A 19,025-nucleotide genomic window follows, 5' to 3' on the forward strand; every position below is an offset into this window, starting at 1 on the left:
TTACCACTGGAAAGATTGACATTTTTCAGTGAGCATAGTAGCCTATATAGTTATAGTCAAATATCATTTCATTTTAAATAAAGACTTTATTTACTGTTCATTCAACACAATGCATAATCCCAATAGATATCCAAGTACATCATGCTATAAAGGCTAACCAACATTTAAAAAATACGAATTTACAAAATGAAAACTGATTATCCAGTGCAAATCCAGTTACAATAGCTTGTAAGTGTAGCTTTAATGAATATGCTACATTTGTCCCTTGATATCTCTCTCACACACACACGCACACGCACACGCTTTGTTAAACCATTTGCAAAAAAACATGTATAATAACATATATAGTATTGCAGCCCCAGCCACATATTTTGGTTCATCAAAGTGGAGAATAAGTTACCAAAGGAAAATCACCAGAATTTTACAGTTATTTTAAACAAATGTAGAATATGTACAGCACCACAGTTAATAAACATATAGGCCAGCAAGACAGACACCGAGACATAATCACTGGTGCTAAACGTGTCCACCAAAATGTTAGTCAAGCCGGTCGTTACATTTGCGATCAAGAAAAACAACAACTGATTCCGGTTTATCGCCTGATAGAGACAAAACCTATCCATACTCCTCCTCTTTCCCTCTGCGACTGAATCTTTGTCCTTTTCGTGTGGGTTCCATGCCGACGGCACCAGGTAGCAGTGTGATTTCCTCTGAAGCATTAGTAATGCCATATCGCCCAAGGCCAGGCACGCAAGGAAGAACGTACACTGAGCCACAATCCAGAGGCAGAAAGACAAGTTTGCCAACCGCCGGGACACTGGCTCAACGGTCGCCTGGCAGAGGAACAAACCGGCATACAGCACACCACTTCCCCACAGGAAGTTAAAAATCACTCTGAAATAGTCCCTCACCAAGGTCCTTGGCTTCATGAGATAGAGGCCGACTTGAACTCCCGCCATGTATATCGCGATGTAGCCCGGGACGGAAAACAGGCCCTCTTTGTTGGCGTGCACAAAGTCGACGGTCCTGTCATTGTTGTGGAGCAGAAAGGATTTCAGACCTGTTGTCTCGAGAGCCGACTGGTAGAGACCACTCAGCAGGACGGCAAAGATCCAAGAGTGACCAACTGGAAAGAGAGCCAAGAGCAAGGACGCCACGACTCGAACTATGGCTAGGGTGAAGAAGAAATTCCAATGAACCCCATACTCTGTCACATGCTCATGATATCCGGTCATTTTGACACTGGCTAGTCTTATCAAACCGAGGACTAGGAGGGGCCAAACAGTCATCAACTGCTTGGCGATGTGATTCATCTTTGATCCAACTATGGTCCTACCCCGGGCCTCTGGAGAAACAAGGGCATTCGCAAAGACGTATGCCCCTACGCCAAAGTCCATGACCCCTGTACCGTACAATTCAGTTTTAGCATATCTCCTTGGGAACACATTAAAATCCACGGCTAAAATGCTTATAGCAGTTTTAATGTTCACAAGAACCCTAAAGACAGTAACCATGGGAACCCGGCCGGACTGAACGTGGCTCTTGAGGAAGTTCTTGCTGGTGACGGTTTGTGGATGCACGGCAGCAGGATTGCCCTTGGCGTGGTAGACATACCACTGGAAAGCCCCTGACACCAAGGCCAAAGCCAGGATGACCAAGTGCAGAATGTCACTTAACATGGTGCATGACAGTACAAGTGGAGCTACAATCATGCAAAAGTCTAGTACAAAGTGAGAAATCCATGGAAACGGCAAAGGGACAGTTCCTTTTGCCTGATAATACAAAATCCAGACGAGTCCTCTGTTGATAAAGCACAACGGGGTAAGGAATGAGCCCAATGCCACTTCTCCCAGACTGGTCCCGTTGAGGTTGCTGATAAACGCCTCCTTCAGTTCCCGTTGAGACATTGCCTGAAACGATTAATGATTGAATACATGATGCACCGATTCTCTGTATTCAGGGGTATCTGTAATATATTATGGCACAGTTCTAGTGATGTTTATACCAATCCAATTTGCAACATGCATTCCATTAAAGATCTGAGAACTATGGTGCTTGCCTTGGACACAATGAAAGCTTTCCCCAAATCCCAAACGGAGGCGTTACAATTTCATCTTAAATTGATACACACTAATCGACATCTCATAATTTACCAAAGTGCTGTCGTAGTCCCTACTGGCCCATGATACTACTGAGCATGGGCGAAGGAGTAGCCTATTACACATTATAAACGAGGCCGATATATTACGGTTGTGCTAGTACTTACGATATGTTATTTTATGGAAAACCGACCCGGTTTATTGAAGGTATCGTCTTTGGAAGCACTATATCACAGCGACGCTAAAGTTGATATCTCTTGGACAATGTTGTGGAACACATTTCCGGGTTTGTTGAATCTGTTGTGGACATGCGTTCACTTGATCACGGACTCGCGAGAGCTTCCATTCATGTAGTACATGAAGTCGATGACGTACATACATTTATTCAAAACCTCAGGTACTGTAAATTATCCCCCTTTACTAAAACTAAGATACTCTATTAAGTAATATGCAGTTTGTGAAGTGGAAACAAATAAAGATCTTCCCCATATTAAAATATTTTGGCGTACCTACAAACACATAAGCAATGAGGCAATCGAAGATCATTAGCTCGCTTTTAATGTTGTATTAAATGTTTTAAGTATTAGGTCGTATTGCTCAAAATTGGGAGTTTTACTAAACTACTCTTTTTAAGTTGTACAATTTTGAGTGACGTCACTAAGAGGGCGGAATCGGTCTCTGGACCCTGTAATATGGGCGTGGTATGAATACGTCTCCAAGAGGGCGGGAAGCAGGTATGAAATAGTTTGCAGGCTGGGGCGCAGCTTGTGGGTATGTAGTTTGTCCTTCTGGAAATTGTGACAGTGCTGTGGAATTTTCTCTTTAATGGCGGAATAGTGTCATGGTATGGATGTTTGTCTCGTTCGTGGAAACCAGGGTTTGTTTTTAAATGTACTTCATGATCCGAATTGTCAAAGATTTCCAACTTCAAATCCATGAATTCTAAGAAGAGCAAACGTGGAGTAACGGATGGACATGGATCGTTTAAAAAGGTACAAGTTTGACTTATGTCAAAACATAATCATATTACTGAGAAATGTGCGGCTTAATAAAGGGATCGCATGTCAGATGTTGCATACTTTTAAGGGTTTATTTACCGTTGTGATATACAATAAGTTGGTAAAAGTTAACCTAAGGCTAACATTAGCGCTTCTTGCCTCTGAGGTTAGCACTCTCTTCAGAATAATTTAATCTTATTGCTGATAAGATGTGAACATTGTTACCTGACCTTAATCGGCTACCGCTTGTTGATGATGACTCTTGATAATGTCAATGTATCACAGTATTACTCTTGTCGTTCTGCATTGGGCTAGCTGGACACTCCAACTATTTATTGTGAGTACTCTGGACTATTGACAGTCCCCAGATGAGGTCATGTTTGCAGGAAAATGCAGGTCGTAGCTCTGTCACACGTGATTATTGAATCATAAGTTATTTCAGTTGTTGTGAAAAAAAACAACACAGTATTTCCCTATCTTCTTTAAGTTATGTGATTTATGTTGCCACCCTGGAATACGTTATATGTTGGATGAATTAATGTACAGAATGATACACTTTGATTTCACTCACATGTTCAAACATCACGGATAAGAACACAACATACTAAATCAAGCTTCAAAACGTCTGATATGTTTATCCATAAATGAGGTATCGCATAACGCTAGGTCCCTCTGCCGGTTCCCGACTCCTGCTGATATTCCCGTTTGTTTGTTTGCAGGTGAAAAAAGTTGGTAAGGCCTCTCCCCCTCCCTCTTTGAATGATTCGCTGGAGGGAGACCTTCGGGCCTTCCTCATCGATGAAGACCAGCTCCACACTTACGACGACCTCACCAAAGTCAACCCAGTGACTCCTACTACCGGTGAGTAAAGGCGACAACGGTGCTGACTGCTGGCTACAGATAGAGATGCGGATGCTCAGTCCATGTCTTCAGACTTACTGTAGGAATTCTTGAGATGCGACCCTAACCCCAACCTGGTCATTGATGACATGTATCTCGAAGTAAAAGTGTCCGCTAAATTAGATTTTTAACTGAATGTAAAAATTAGCGTCCACACATGACCATGTGGTCATTATTCTTCAGTGTAGCAATAGTCCAAGTTAGCTTTATTGTCAAATTCAACAAATGTACAAGAAAAATAGGAGAATCGTAATTCGGTCGTCTCTGACCCACAGAGCATTCATGCTTTTGATAAAAGATTCTGCTAAAAGACTATTGTAGAATATTAAATTGACATCTTGTATTTGGGGTTTTTATATGTGACTACTGCAATGAAGCACAGTTATTACCATTTTAAACTCTGTGAACAAGGAATGGACTGTATAAGATATGGCACCAACCTGCTTCTTCTTCCTAAAAAATGAAGTTAATGTCTCTAGAATACTGTTACTAAACAGCCATGCACTACAGTGAAGCAGCGTGTCTCATGTAGGTCAGTGGATGTGGATCCATTATGTTGAGTTTGATAATTCCCAAAAACGTCTCGCACGTGGTTCTATTTGAATAGTGATCATGTGATCACATTCTAGGTGTGACTGTACACTGCGTGTCAAAAAACAAAGTGGCCAGAACGAAATTATGTAAATGACTGGAAGTACTTTTTTTCCCCTTTTATTTTAATTGCCCTTCACCCTCGCCACATCTTTCTCAGACACTTTTCTAATACATGTTAAAGCACTTTCTAAACTTTTTCCACAAGTGCTGTACAATGATTGTTTATTATTATCCACTACTTTAGATGGGTCGAGACTGCAGTGCAATGGAAAAAAAAATCAAGTAACTTCTGAGTCATGAGTCTAACCTTATTTCACCTTGATGGGCTCCAGGAGGCGTGTATTTAGCCAGATAAAAACCTGCAGGCACAACAACCACATCCGTAACACATGAATAACTACAGCTCCAATGATGTCACATCACAGAACACCAGTCTTTCAAAATGTCAACAGCTAAAATGTGCTAACAAAGTATATGGCCCTAAATCCAACTGTGTGTACACCTTTCACCTGCAAGTCAAAACCCCTGACAACTGGCTCTGTGTTGCCATTCTTGGCAATCCTCCTCTTTTTGTTCTGGAAAGTTTCTGCAAGAATGTGTCTTGGCCAACGTCAAAGTATATACTCGTTAAGTTCACACATTGTGTGTTTTTTGCGTTATTTTTTTTTGTTGTTGTTGTTTTTCCTCATTTTCGATCGTCTCCAAACTTTCAAACATGCTGATATTGTGTTGGCATTCCAGTGCTGAAATGCCTGCAGGCCAGGTACCGTGCCCAGGTGTTTTACACCCACGCAGGCTGCACCCTGGTGGCACTCAACCCCTTCCAGCCCATCCCGGACCTCTACACCCTGGATGTGATGAGGGAGTACCACAGCGCACCTCAGCCCCAGGTACCACACACAGACACACACACAGACACACACACACACACACACACACACACACACACACACACAGACACACACAGACACACACAGACAAACAGACAGACACACAGACAGACACACACACACACACACACACACACACACACAGACACACACAGACACACACAGACACACACAGACAAACAGACAGACACACACAGACACACACACACACACACACACACAGACACACACAGACACACACAGACAAACAGACAGACACACAGACAGACAGACGGGTCTGGCCCTGGATTCACACTCATACTTGTCTCTGCCATAGGAACTGAAGGCATCGTCATTTGAGTATTTTATAACGTAATACTTTTTATTTATTTTTTTTTATCTTATCTTGTGTGATTGTTGGAGGACAGCTCAGCTTAGCAGGTTGACCTGTAACCAGAAGGTTGCTAGTTCAATCCCCGGCTCCTCCTAGTTGAGTGTCGAGGTGTCCCTGAGCTGGACACCTACACCCTCACTGCTCCTGACGAGCTGGCTGAAAAAAGTTACCCATAATGCACCAGGGCTTTTATTTGACAAACGCTCTACTGCTCTCTGCAGGAGGCCAAGCCCCATATCTTCATCGTGGCAGAGGAGGCCTACAGGAATGTTCAGGGTCAGCTGGAGCCCGTGAACCAGTCCCTGGTGGTCAGTGGAGAGAGTGGGGCAGGAAAGGTATGTGGTCCACCCAGGTTTTGGTGTTGGGTTGTAAGTGATGAATCAGGATGAGTGATAAATCAGTCTTGTTTGAGATGCAATGATGTTTTGGTTGATTTCTTTCTTTCTTTCCTTTTTTGACAATCATTTGTTCAGCTTAAAATGTATATATTTTTATTGTAAACAATCTACATTAGCTGTCTAATAAAATTGGTTGACACTGATCCATATCAGTAATATTGTAAAGGACAACCCTATTTTCCTAACACCTTGTGGTACAGGGATATCTGGATCCAGTGCTGTTAATGATGGTTACTCAAAGCCTGTTTCCTAGTGTTCAGTGATTCTACAACTAATATCATTTGATGTCCCGCCTCACAGACGTGGACATCCAGGTGTCTGATGAAGTACTACGCTACAGTGGCAGCCTCATCCTCCGTGCTGAAGAGCCAGGATGCGGTGGACCGGATTGAGAAGAGAGTGCTGGACTCCAACCCCATCATGGAGGCCTTCGGTGAGCACCCTATTACCGTGGTTGCAGTGGCACAAGCACTACTGGTTGTCAGTTGTCTTATGAATTACACTTATGGCTAGGGATGCGTCAATCTCCTCTTAAAGTGCACTTATTTTGCCAGAAGTTGTGATTGAATAGCTGTATTTGAACCAACTGGTAGGCTCAGGCTGGTCTTTGTGATGTCTTATCAACATCACACCAGAGATGGTTAAATAGGGTCTTTGAGGCTTGTATCACAACCATCCCTGCTTGAAATGTACTGAGAAGGTCACTGATTGGGATTCTTCCTCCATACGCAGGCAACGCCTGCACACTGCGCAACCACAACAGCAGCCGCTTTGGAAAGTACATCCAACTGCAGCTTGACAGGTACTCTTCACCCGGCTGTCTGTGGAGCGTCACCATCCACGGTCCTTCAATCTTACCTGACGACGTTTTATTTTAAAGGACATTGAATATTGTTATTGATGGACACTGCCTTGCTGTTTTGAGGATACCTTTTTGATGATCTTGATCATAATCATCATGATCATTCTAAGGAGGATACGTTTTTTCTATCATTAACTGTGGGTCTTCCGGTACATCTCTCTCTGTGCTTGTGAAGGTCTCACTTTTTGGTGGGGGCGTCTGTCCAAACCTACTTACTGGAGAAGACCAGGGTGGCCTGCCAGCCAGCCAACGAGAGGAACTTCCACATCTTTTACCAGGTAAGGGCACAGAAAACACATGGATCCCCAATGGTGAAAGTAAACCCGTAGGGTCATTGGCAAGTGGTTCCATAGCAAAATCATCTTGCATGGGCCATAAGAGTCAGTTGTGCCAGTTGGGCCCATGGCATTTGTCCATTTCCTGATGGGGCTTGACAGTAAGTGAATGTGGGGATACTGAAGTCTTGGGTGTATGGCAGATGATGAAAGGGGCTTCGAGCGAGCAGAAGAAGGAGTGGAAGATGGCCCATGGTCAGAGCTTTAACTGGCTTCCCAAGGCACAGAAGACACTGGAGGGTAACCGTCTGCTTCTTTCATGTTATCATCGTGTTCGTATTCATTCTTGTCGTATATTCTAGTTTTGTTATTGGTCTAGTTTGTAAGTTAATTTTCTCTTTCCTCTTCCTGGCAGAGGACTGTTTCCAGGAGACCGTCGAGGCAATGTCTCACCTGGGAATCAAGTCTGACAAGCAGGCGGAAATATTCAGGGTGCGGTTTTAAGGTTGTATCACAACTGTATAACAACATATCGATACTATTTCCCCTGAATTTTGACCTAATTATTTTGACTGCAGATATTGGCAGGGATTCTTCAGTTGGGGAACATAACCTTCGACCCTCCGGCGAAAGAGTCCGAACCGTGTGTCCTGGAGGGCCAATCCAAGGGTAAGTCTCAGGGGGGAATCCGTGTCCTGCAATGCATTCGAGATCTTCCGTCTCCCCCCGACCTCAGCGTGGTCGCTAACGTGTCCCCGCCTTGGGCTGCATGCAGAGTCCCTGCAGGGGGCCGCCGGGCTGCTGGGGGTACCAGCCGAGGAGCTCCAGGCCTGCCTGGCGGTGAGGACCCTGGTGGCGGGGAAGCAGAGCATCCTGAAGCCCTGCTCCCTCTCCGACTGTGGCGTCAGGAGGGACTGCCTGGCCAAGGTCGTCTACGCTCAGTGAGTACTGCCGCTGAAGAGGCAGGGGTGCGGCGCGGAGATTTGGGTCGGATTATGCTCAGGAGGCAGAGCGGGTTGACTTGTGACCGGAAGGTTGCTGGTTCGATCCCCCGGCTCCTCCTAGCTGACGAGGTGTCCCTGAGCAAGACGCCTCGACTTTACTGCTCCCGTCAAGCTGGCTGTTGCCTTTCATGGTTGCTTTAAACCGTCGCTTTGCAAAAAAGGATGTAAATGCTTGTGGGGATGGGCAGAGGACACAGGTCATGCAGGGGCTTTCCATTGTCTTTCTTTAATATAAAGTATTGAGTCGGCCATCATGTCTACATCTCTGTGGATCCTTGTCCATCAGAAGCCGTTGTCTTGTCTCTGCTTTCTTCGTAATTTCCTCTTGTGTTTTTCCTGTTTCACAGCTTGTTTGAGTGGTTGACCTCGTTCATAAACCGAAGCATCTGTGCGGACAACTCCGCCTGGTGCAATTTCATAGGTACAACAACCCGCCGTAACACATAGTTCTGTTGGACCAGATACCGCATTGGTACACTGTCCCGTGACCTGCCTTGTCCCCCTCGGTGCCCCCCAGGCCTGCTGGACGTGTACGGCTTCGAGTGCTTCCAGAGGAACAACCTGGAGCAGCTCTGCATCAACTACGCCAACGAGAAGCTGCAGCAGCACTTTGTCGCCCACTACCTCCGAGCACAGCAGGTGGGCGTTCAGCCGGCCTCGAGGGTTCCGGTACACCACGGGTTATCCTCTGACCGGTGGTGGTGGAACGGAGTCAGCGGTCAAAGTAGAGCGAGAGCGGGAGATCTTTCTATGGGTGGCGGATGTTTCTTATAGCCAGGAACGTCTTGTGATAACTGCAATGATCGTAGTTGCTGTGGATCTTAATCCTGTGCAAAAATTTGCCATGTCTACAGTATAATGTGAAATGTTATTATTCCACTGTAGTTTACCTATCACAATTTATTCTTATAATTATTATGTTTCCCTGTGACTGATTTGATTAGAACTTGAAAAGGCCTTGAATTCTGCCCCTTTTTTTTCATAATTTGCTGTAAAGATTTCTTGAATATAGAAGGAATGAACCACTAATTTACAGCATTTAGTTATTGGAAACGCTATTAAGCTCTCTGCTATATCTGATTGGATATCACACGTGTTCCTTTATCTGATTGGACATCACATGTCTTCCTGTATCTGATTGGCTCCTCACCCATGTGTTCCGGTCTGTGTCTCAGGAGGAGTACGTGTCCGAGGGGCTGGAGTGGTCCTTCGTCCGTTACCAGGACAACCAGAGCTGCCTGGACCTGATCGAGGGAAACCCCACCGGAGTCTTCCCTCTGCTCAATGAGGTCAGGTGACCCCCGTCTTCATCTCCAACCCAGTGGTTGGTCGGTTGGGTCGGGATTCATAAGTCTGTCTGAAGCAGGGGGCAGAATACAGTGAATTGTTGTTATTATTTGATGGAATACACACATACCTAAATGTAACGTGTACATCAATGATCTCTAAATGACGGTAGTGTGAACATATTGATCGTTTTACAGCACAAAATATTTGGTTGGTCCTCGGCCGAAAAATTCCTGCTCTACACAACCGGCATTTCTTTAAAGTTTTCCTCAACGTGCACGGAACAACATGGAACGTTTTCCCTCCTCAGGAGAGCCGTCTGAACCGTGCGTCGGACGCCGGGAAGTTCGGCGCACGCCTGCAGAAGGAGCTGGGCGACCACGGCAGCATCAGCTGGGACAAGTTCAGCCCGGAGCCGCACTTCACCGTCGCCCACTACGCCGGGCCCGTCAGCTACCAGATCCAGGGCATGATGGAGAAGAACAAGGTATGGCTGCCGTAAACATTACAAGGCAGAAGTTCATTAGTATCGGATGCTTTTATCAGTCGGGCGGGACGGAGAAGAATAAGGTACCGGCTGCCGTAAACATAAGAAGGCAGACGTTGGGTGGCTCTCTGTTTTTATGCATTGTTATCAGATGCTTTTATCAGGCGGGCGGGATAGAGTAGGGGCTGAACCAGGTGACTAACCCACTATCTGCTCCTGAATGACGTGTCTTAATACCGTCCTGGTGAAAGGACGAAAAAGGTAAAGGTGAAAGGTCGAGGTTGACGTCTTCTGTTGCTCTATACTCTCGGGGCGTTAGGACCCAGTGCCTCCGGAGATCATCGCGCTGCTTCAGGCGTCGGCGAACCCCCTGTTGGGCCAGGTCTTTGGGGACCAGGAGGCAGACAGCACGGCCCCGCGGGGGCTCAGTAAGGTGGTCACCGTGGTCGCTAAATTCAAGGTGAGATACTCGCTCCACCTGCTTTGCAAAGGCTTGGCGGGAGATAAACTCAACTTGAATGAACGTTTTTGTGAAAGGACGAAGCTTATCAACGGGAAAACTTGATTCATGTTCTGCGGCTTACAATAACCGCAAGACACATCTTCGTAAAGCAACAGGCACGCGTACCTGAATACTTAATCGACGCAGATTTCGCCACAAGGGGAAACCCCAGAGTGACTCCCCAGCGCGACTGGTGGCGTGTTGATTGACAGTGTGGTGCAGAATGTCATCCTGACAGCGGATTGATAGCCCCAAGCTGCTTCCTGTCAGGGATTCTACCTGGGGTTCCCCTTATGCTCTGATCGCACAACGTGTTCCACACCACATATAGCTATAGCTATCAGTTTGCTATTTTCATCACCTTCCGGCAGTAAAATACGAAACCATTCCTTCTTTCACACAATGTGAATGAATAAAAAAAATGTAGAGGTATGTCGCCCTTTAAAAGTGTTTAACACACCGTTTATTTTTGTCTCTGATCAAACTGCCTTTATACTGCCTTTTACAACATTTATTTGATATAATTTTTTTATTCACAACCAGATTTCATCATCATCGTCATTGCACCCACCTCTCAAACATGTGTGGAAGTCAGTAATGTCTCTAACTGATTTCCCTGTGTTGCATCCTGACTCTCCTCCTGTTCTCTGCCGGGCTGCAGAACTCTCTGGAGAGCCTGATGAAGATCCTCCACAGCACCACTCCTCACTACACCCGCTGCATCAAACCCAACCCAGACTGCAAGCCCCTCACCTTCCACAAGAGGGAGGTAGGTGGTCCTGCACCCGGGACCCTGCTTGGTCCTCTTATGTTTAGCCTGATGCTGTTTGTTTGACTACCACACTAATGAAAGCTGATGCAATTTTACACAAGCTTGGTGCCTTATTGTCACGTGCAGTCTGACCTGTACGATGGAATTATTGCTCCTCTTTACACTTCAACACTTTGAGTATAGTTTCATGTAAAATGAAATAATATTAATCAAAAGCTGTTATCCAAGACGCCATCTGCCCATTAATTAGTCATTTCAAATAACTTATTGTCATCTAGCTGCGTGATGCCTAAAGGTCAACCACAGCCACCTGGGAATAAAGCCAAGACGACCACTATAAATATGGGGCGCCATACAGCGGGGACATTCGTATCTGACCCTCTTCTGTTGGACTGCAGGTCATCATGCAGCTGGAGGCCTGTGGGATTGTGGAGACCATACACATCAGCGCTGCAGGCTTCCCCATCAGGTGAGGTGTCCGTGGCCGTACCTGAACGCAGCGTTTCAACAGGTTCGAAGGTCTTTTGTTTGTGACTGATATTGTTTCTGTTCTGCTCAACAGAATTCCCTTCAGTGGCTTCATTCAACGGTATGGACTGATTTCCAGCTCCTCACAAATCAAGCAACTGGTTCATAGTAAGGGTAAGTTCTGAAATACATTTTATTCATGTTAAATTTTTCTTATAGGTGACTAGAGCTTAACTTTATCTCCTCTCTTCAGGTCTGCAAGTCTCTCCTTTGTTTCGTTCCTTTCACATTTGGTGCTCGTTCTCTCTGCCACTCTTGGAACATTTCAATCTGCTTCATAAGATCAGGACTTTTATCACAAGTCTTTCAACTCCTCTGTAGAACTCTCGAGGTAAATGCATGTGGCTTTTGTTGATCCTCACAAACGGCTTGGCATGTTTCCACCAACTCATCAGTGTTTCCTAGGCACCTAGGCAAATTATTTCATATTTGTTTGCTCGATCCAGGCGTGGGTTTTGTTTTTATGTAGTAATCTGTTGTTATGAGTTCTTAAGGTGACTGTCTCTCGGCACACTGAACAATACCAGGAAATCTGAGTACTGAATACATTGTATTCAATAATCGGAGCACTGTGCATTGCTTTGTTAATCTGTAAGGAAATGTAATTTAAGTTTTAACAGCCGGGATTTCTCTCTTTATACCATGCAGCAATCCTAATGCATCTCCTCAACTTGTAATGTTACCCTGCAAGATGAACAATTCCTCATGATTTGCTGTGATCACCAACAACAACCCGTCAATGTGCACCATAAACATGCATGTTCAGTGGCTTTGCTTCAGCTTGGTTTAACCCATTCTATCATTCTAGACGTGGAGCCCGGTCATAACAACCGCCTGAGGACCGCAGTGGACGCCATAGTGAGGGAGGCGCTGAGCCATCGGTCCGCTGGGGAGGTGGACCGAGAGGAGGGCGAGGAACATGGAACCCTGGTGCATTGTGGGAGGACCAAGGTCTTCCTCACCCAGTACATGGTGAGACTGGTTTACACACGCCTTCCTCACCCAGTACATGGTGAGACTGGTTTACACACGCCTTCCTCACCCAGTACATGGTGAGACTGGTTTACACACGCCTTCCTCTCCCAGTACATGGTGAGACTGGTTTACACACGCCTTCCTCTCCCAGTACATGGTGAGACTGGTTTACACACACCTTCCTCTCCCAGTACAAGGTGAGACTGGTTTACATGAACCTTCCTCATCCCATTACATGGTGAGACTGTTTCAGTATGATGTGATGATTGAAAACATCTTATTAGTATAAATCTATACATGCATATAGCTATATTATGTACTGGTATCATTAATAATATTTAGATGTACGGTCAAAGGGGTATTTAGAAAAAACTGTAAAACTGTCCTCAATCTTTAGATTTACGGCGTGAGGTCATTCAATAGTGACTTCTCTCACTCCTCATATCCGGATCCTACTCTTCACTGAGAGTCCGTAGGAGGCTTGATAACTCACTCCCATGTCTCACTCTCCTTTGATAGGAGGGATGGTGCGTGCATCCAAAGGTGATCCACAGATGCTAGACAATTGTGTGGGATATAAGAGAAAGGAGGGGTCTGCACACTGCTTTAATGCTCCAGAAGTAGATTTATTAACAAACGGGCAACGTTTCGCTCGCTAGGGATCTTCATCAGGCGTCACTCTCCTTTTTGAGTCAGAGGTTGACTTTAGCGCAGCGGAGAGTCCTGGTGACTACGGGCCCAGAGCTTAACCTGTCCTCCCCAGCTGGAGCTCCTGGAGGACCAGAGGAAGAGGCTCCTGTCCCGGAGGGCCTTCTCCATCCAGTGCTGCTGGCGACGGCACCAGCTCCGCCGGCGGCGTGCCAGGGGGCGGGCCGCCCTGCTGATCCAAGCCGGTAAGGGGACCGAGGAGGACGCCGGGCTGGGGCCACGCTGGCTGAGCTCGGTGCTGGCTGAGATCTGTGCGAACGCTGCAGATTAGGGCTGCTCGATTATGGGGGAAAAAATCATAATCCCGATTATTTTGGTCAATATTGAAATCACGATTATTCAAACGATAATTTTTTAAGTTTGAAAACATGATGTATTTATTCAGCGTGTCTCTCTCAAAAACACTTTGTAACTGAGAACTCGATTATGTTAATTTCGTGATCGTTTGACGCTAAAATCGAAATAGAAATTTGATCAATCGCCCAGCCCTACTGCAGAAGCACTTTGGCTGTACTCCCGTCTGTGTGGCTGTGATGATGGCTAACTTCTCTAGCTGGCTAGCAGGTGATGGCTGATTTGGGTCAGACACACGCTTTCCTCGGCTTCACCGTAACATGATCCCCTCCGGACAGAGCTCCACTCCTCAGTGATTTTTAAAACCAACTCGACCTCACACAACTGATAGATAAAACCAACTCACCCTCACACGCAATGCTAGATAAAACCAGCTCACCCTCACACATACAATGATATGTAAAACCAACTCACCCTCACACATAATGATATACAAAACTAACTCACCCTCACACACATTGATATATATAAAACCAAAAAAAAATGTTCTCCTTATTACGTGGTAGACGATGGCGGTCCACCATCGGTGAGTTTGGCCAGTTTCAGTAGAAAGCTTTATCCCTTTTCTCTCCCTATGCTTGTTTACAATTGTACCAGATTGTTCTCTCACCTAACCTCCATGCTTTTCCTTTTCTAATTGCACCAGAGTGATGCATAAAACCCTTTAAACCATGTTTCCCTCCCATCACTCTCTTGCTATTGCTCTGTGGGGGAACTCTGCAACTGTGTCAACAGAACACGGTGTTCCTATGCCCTGGGTGGCCTTTAGGCTGACGCGTGTTGTGTTCCCTACAGGGGTGCGCTCGTGGCTGGTCAGACGGGCGGTCCGCAGGTGGCAGAAGGCCGCCGAGGTCATCCAGACCGCCTGGAGGAGATGGAGGGTGAGTCGCGTCATCAACCCCGACCCAATATAATGGCCTTGCTAAAAATGCATTACATCATGAGGTATCTTGTTGCATGTTTTGCTTTGACGGTACAAATGTAACTTTTTCTTTGTGTGGGAGGATCTATAAAAAAAGAAGAGATCGTTATCCATGCAACTTGGCCACAAGTTACGTTCTCGCCATCCTGTGCCTAGCTTAACATCTTGCCCAAGGACTACAGTTGAGAATTAGCCCGCTGGCTAACAATGGCACATTTACAGAAATGTAGATTAATGTGCACTATCCTTTTTAAATAAACAAATTAAATGAAAGTTCAAAATACAAGTCTTGGTGGCGCAACCGGCTAGTTTGCAAGCCAAATAGGCAATATACCTTTTTAGTGACACCCAGGTTCACTTCCAACCTCCGGTACCTACAATTACAGGTCCTTCCCTGTTCTGTCCACCATCCCAGCCCGGTCCATAATAAAATAAACCCTGGGACAGAAAGCCCCAAAAAGTCCATTCTAACCCAGTGTGTCGTTTCCCATCGCAGGTTTCCATGGACGCCCTGGCCGAGCTTGAGCTGGACGACGCCGAGGACTTTGTGGAGACGGAGATGCCCGGGCTGCGCTCGGCGGCCTGGGAGACGGGCCCCGTGCAGCTCTCCAGCGTCCAGGGGCCGGTGACGGTGCGCGGCTGGCCCATGGGGCTGGCACTGGCCTCGGCTCCGTCGGTCAGCATGTCCCTGACGGCCAAGGGCTTCCAGAAGATGGTGTCAGTGTTGGCCTGCCTCGACCTGCCCTCCCCCTCCTCCTCCACCTCCTCCTCCCCCTCCCCCTCCAGAGGAGGGGGAGGGGGAGGAGGAGGAGGAGGAGGAGGAGGAGACTACAAGGTGGAGACCAACCAGTGCCAGCACGGGGTCGCCTCCATCAGAGCTCAGCCCAGGGTGAGACACGATTCCCTCGATTTTGCTGCAGAATACACACATGGCGTGGGGCGTCCCGGTGCCTCAGCGGGTAGAGCGGTACCACGCAGCCCTGAACGCGGCGACCCGGGTTCCAATCCTGCCCGTGGTCCTTTGCTTCACCTCCTCCCCTCTATCTCCCAAACCGTCCCCTCTATCTCACTCTGGAATAAAGCGGGGGAAAAAAATGCTTAAATAAATCTTAAGAATACACATGATGTCAGGTGATTCTGTTTCTTTTTATTTTTTTTATGGGTTCATGGTTTAAACTATTGTGTTGCTTTTTAGGGATCTGTGAAGCTCCACTACCAGAGGTCTCCGTTGCTCTACGCTGACATGCTTCCACACCTGAGAAGAGAGGGAGTGACGGGGTTCAACCAGATCCTACTTGAGAAAACATTGTAACGCGTTTGACTGTAGATCACACTCGAGGTTACTATACACTCAACACTCACGACAAGCTGAAATTATAACTACTTGAACAAACGAATGGAAATGCTGCTCTCTTAAGATCAGACTGAAATCACGGGGAAACTTTCTACTGCTAATACTTTGCTGCACTTTTTTATGTTTCACGCCATGCAAATCGTTCAAGATACTGTTCTAGATTACTTGTCAAAATAATTTTTTTTTTGCCAAAGGTATTTTCTTGTTTTTGTTGTCAATAAGAAATATCTTCAGGAGAACCAAACAGTATCACAAAAGTTTCAAGTCCATTTGGATTTTGCATGGGCTCAAATATCAAATCCCACACACCCTTGCTGGATGCCCACTGTTTTATTGTACAGGCAATGCACAAAATTAAGGGACATGTTAAAGACGGGTTCCTTAGTCCATTGCTTCAACCTGAAAGTAAGTCCTTGCCATAGCGTGTTTGTTATTGCACCTTTAATGTAATGTTATTTGTGGTTGCCTTTATAGAAACGTATCAGCCTTAGGCAAGTGCCTCCCTTTATATTGAGATACAATTTGATGGGCCTTCATATTTATTTGAATTCTTTGTTGTTGAAGCTAAATGTTTGTTCTATATTAAGATGCAGGTTCTACTGCAGATATGAAAACACCAAAAAGGACTCACAAGGGCTTTTCACACTACAAAGTACAGAGTTGCATGTAATATATACCAATCTCCAGAAAGAATAATGCATTACATAATGGTCTGTTGCATTTAACTATAATTGTTTTGTGGGTTTCATTATGATTTAGTTTAAGAGCATTACTTGTTGATTAATTGCTCCTTTAATCATACAACCATGTAAACACAATCTGAGATGATTTTATAACATGTAAGGGCTGCTGATGATGGCATTTATTTCCATCTTTAGAGTAAACTCATTGCAAGATTCATGTGACCAAAATTTGATGTACCTCTGAACCTGTATTTTTTTTGACATGTCGATTGTGTTTTTCAAAAAAATAACTGACTATACCCTTTTTTATAAACCAATAAATTGAAGAGTAATACCTAAAGTGATAGTTTGTTTATCACTGTTCTGATAGACTGAAATTGTTTAATTAAATCAGTGTTAGTCAATTGCGGGTGTGTGCAGTGACGAAACTTTGATTTCAGAGGTGGGGGGGACACAAATATTTTTTATAAAACTCTTCAGTTCACTGTGTTTTCTAGTAGTTCTTCTAGTTTTCTGTTGGTCTGTTTGTCTGGTTGTAAAGCATGAAGCAAAACATTATCACCCAATTCTGTGTTTCACCTTGTTAGTCAACTTCACTCCATCTCAGTAGCACCAATTTTACACTTATTTTTGGAATATATGGTAAACAGACCTCATTTACATAGCACTACCCAGTGGTGGGCAGGTCAAACTGGCAGGAATATCACAGGTGGGGAGAAATTGAATAAAATGTCCATAATTCAGTGTAAGTAGTCAAGTGATCAAATTTATTTAAAATGAATGTAACACAGTTCCAGCTGACGTGGCCCAGGCAGAACAAACGCCCAATTTACAGCGGAAGATTAACACGGCCTCCTCCCCAACTGGCAGACCGGTGTGCGTACTGGTGCTGTTTATAACCTGATGGAGTGACAGCGGGGACGGCCAATCACACAAGGAATGCAGAGCCAATGGAGGAGCTTGTGGGCAGGTCTAAACGAAAGCAAACTGGCTTTAGCTCGAGCGGCCGTTTCCGCTTGGTCCTAGTGCCTGACGAGTCTCTGTTTACCATAGCGTAACATGGTTTCCGGACGGTGAAAACTGCAGGGGACCAGAACGGCCTTTTGAAAAAGCGCAGGGGACATGTCCCCTGTGTCCCCCCCCCCAAATTACGTCCGTGGGTGTGTGCAGGCCCGCCGACAGGGGGGGACAAACGGGTACGTTGTCCCGGGCCCTGGACTGGCCCTGGAATGGGGGGGGCCCATAACTGGACCCCCATGAAGTTGGGATTAATTATTGTATGTATACTTCAAAATGTGTTGATTTAGAGAAGAAAAGTGCTTTATTTGCATTCAATTAATGACTCCTAGATTGTTTGCCTTCATTGCCCTTGAAAAAACGGCCAATAACCCCCTATCACCCCTATGGCAAAATGGTTTGGTCTTTGGAGAAGAAAGAAGACGACATCATTCCATTAGTGGTCAGTGCGCGAGTCAGGAGCCCTGAAAAAAAAAGAAAGGCGAAAAAGAGAGGAAGAAGCCGAAAGCCTGAGGGGATCTCTTTATAAATATTTCAGAAAAGACTCAGGTGATGCTGCAGGTACCAGTAAAGGCAGCTGTGCAGCACAGCCAGGTAAGACACGGCCAACTTTTTCCAGCCCCGTCGTCAAGTAACACCGGCACAGGCGGCGTGTCAAACATATTAGCGCAGCACCACATGAGCAAGTCACACGGAGATCAATATCAGACAGACAGGGGGCATTGAATAATTTGATAACCACAACGGCTTTATTACACTGTGTTTCATACGCCTATATCTAATTGAATCTTAGAATATGCACATTACCGCCCGCAAATAGGCCCATGTCCAAATCAAATGTTTCAGGCAGGCACGCGCTGCGCACTCCAATCAGGCTGAATTGATTTGAGAATCATTCCCAGTCAGCTGAATTACAGCCAGTGTAACGCGGCTCATGGTTTAAAATAAGCCAGTGGCATGGCAACATGTGAAATTGCCATTTAGATAGAGTTGGATGTAACGAATGGGTTATAAACGTGACGTTTTGGGGTAGCCTGTAACTT

The 19,025-nt window shown here is 45.6% G+C and overlaps 2 protein-coding genes across 4 annotated transcripts; one reads left to right on the forward strand and one right to left on the reverse strand.

Moving 5' to 3' along the window:
- Window positions 1–66: 66 nt before the first annotated feature.
- pigw (phosphatidylinositol glycan anchor biosynthesis, class W) lies at window positions 67–2,670 on the reverse strand. Of its 2 annotated transcripts, none has more exons than XM_060056046.1 (2): window positions 2,293–2,670; window positions 67–1,910 (listed from the first exon to the last, which is right to left on the reverse strand). In XM_060056046.1, the coding sequence occupies exon 2, from the start codon at window positions 1,905–1,907 to the stop codon at window positions 411–413; it is 1,497 nt and encodes a 498-aa protein (XP_059912029.1). In that variant the 5' UTR covers window positions 1,908–1,910; window positions 2,293–2,670; the 3' UTR covers window positions 67–410. The 2 variants fall into 2 exon arrangements, with proteins under 2 accessions (XP_059912029.1, XP_059912028.1); XM_060056045.1 differs by having other exon boundaries at window positions 2,267–2,670.
- A 154-nt stretch (window positions 2,671–2,824) lies between these two features.
- LOC132460999 (unconventional myosin-XIX) lies at window positions 2,825–17,323 on the forward strand. 2 transcript variants are annotated; one of them, XM_060056027.1, is made up of 24 exons: window positions 2,825–3,091; window positions 3,817–3,958; window positions 5,333–5,481; window positions 6,076–6,189; window positions 6,553–6,685; window positions 6,985–7,054; window positions 7,290–7,392; window positions 7,593–7,689; window positions 7,805–7,881; window positions 7,968–8,058; window positions 8,165–8,330; window positions 8,741–8,814; window positions 8,911–9,032; window positions 9,569–9,682; window positions 9,991–10,167; window positions 10,487–10,627; window positions 11,331–11,438; window positions 11,840–11,910; window positions 12,004–12,083; window positions 12,778–12,941; window positions 13,708–13,837; window positions 14,802–14,887; window positions 15,425–15,817; window positions 16,124–17,323. In XM_060056027.1, exons 1-24 carry the CDS (start codon window positions 3,035–3,037, stop codon window positions 16,238–16,240), a joined length of 2,976 nt encoding a protein of 991 aa, XP_059912010.1. In that variant the 5' UTR covers window positions 2,825–3,034; the 3' UTR covers window positions 16,241–17,323. The 2 variants fall into 2 exon arrangements, with proteins under 2 accessions (XP_059912010.1, XP_059912011.1); XM_060056028.1 differs by lacking the exons at window positions 13,708–13,837; window positions 14,802–14,887; window positions 15,425–15,817; window positions 16,124–17,323 and adding an exon at window positions 12,163–12,300 and having other exon boundaries at window positions 2,855–3,091; window positions 12,778–12,911.
- The last annotated feature ends 1,702 nt before the right edge of the window (window positions 17,324–19,025 follow it).

This window comes from Gadus macrocephalus, chromosome 7 (genome assembly GCF_031168955.1).
Source record: "Gadus macrocephalus chromosome 7, ASM3116895v1".
Classification (NCBI taxonomy): domain Eukaryota; kingdom Metazoa; phylum Chordata; class Actinopteri; order Gadiformes; family Gadidae; genus Gadus; species Gadus macrocephalus.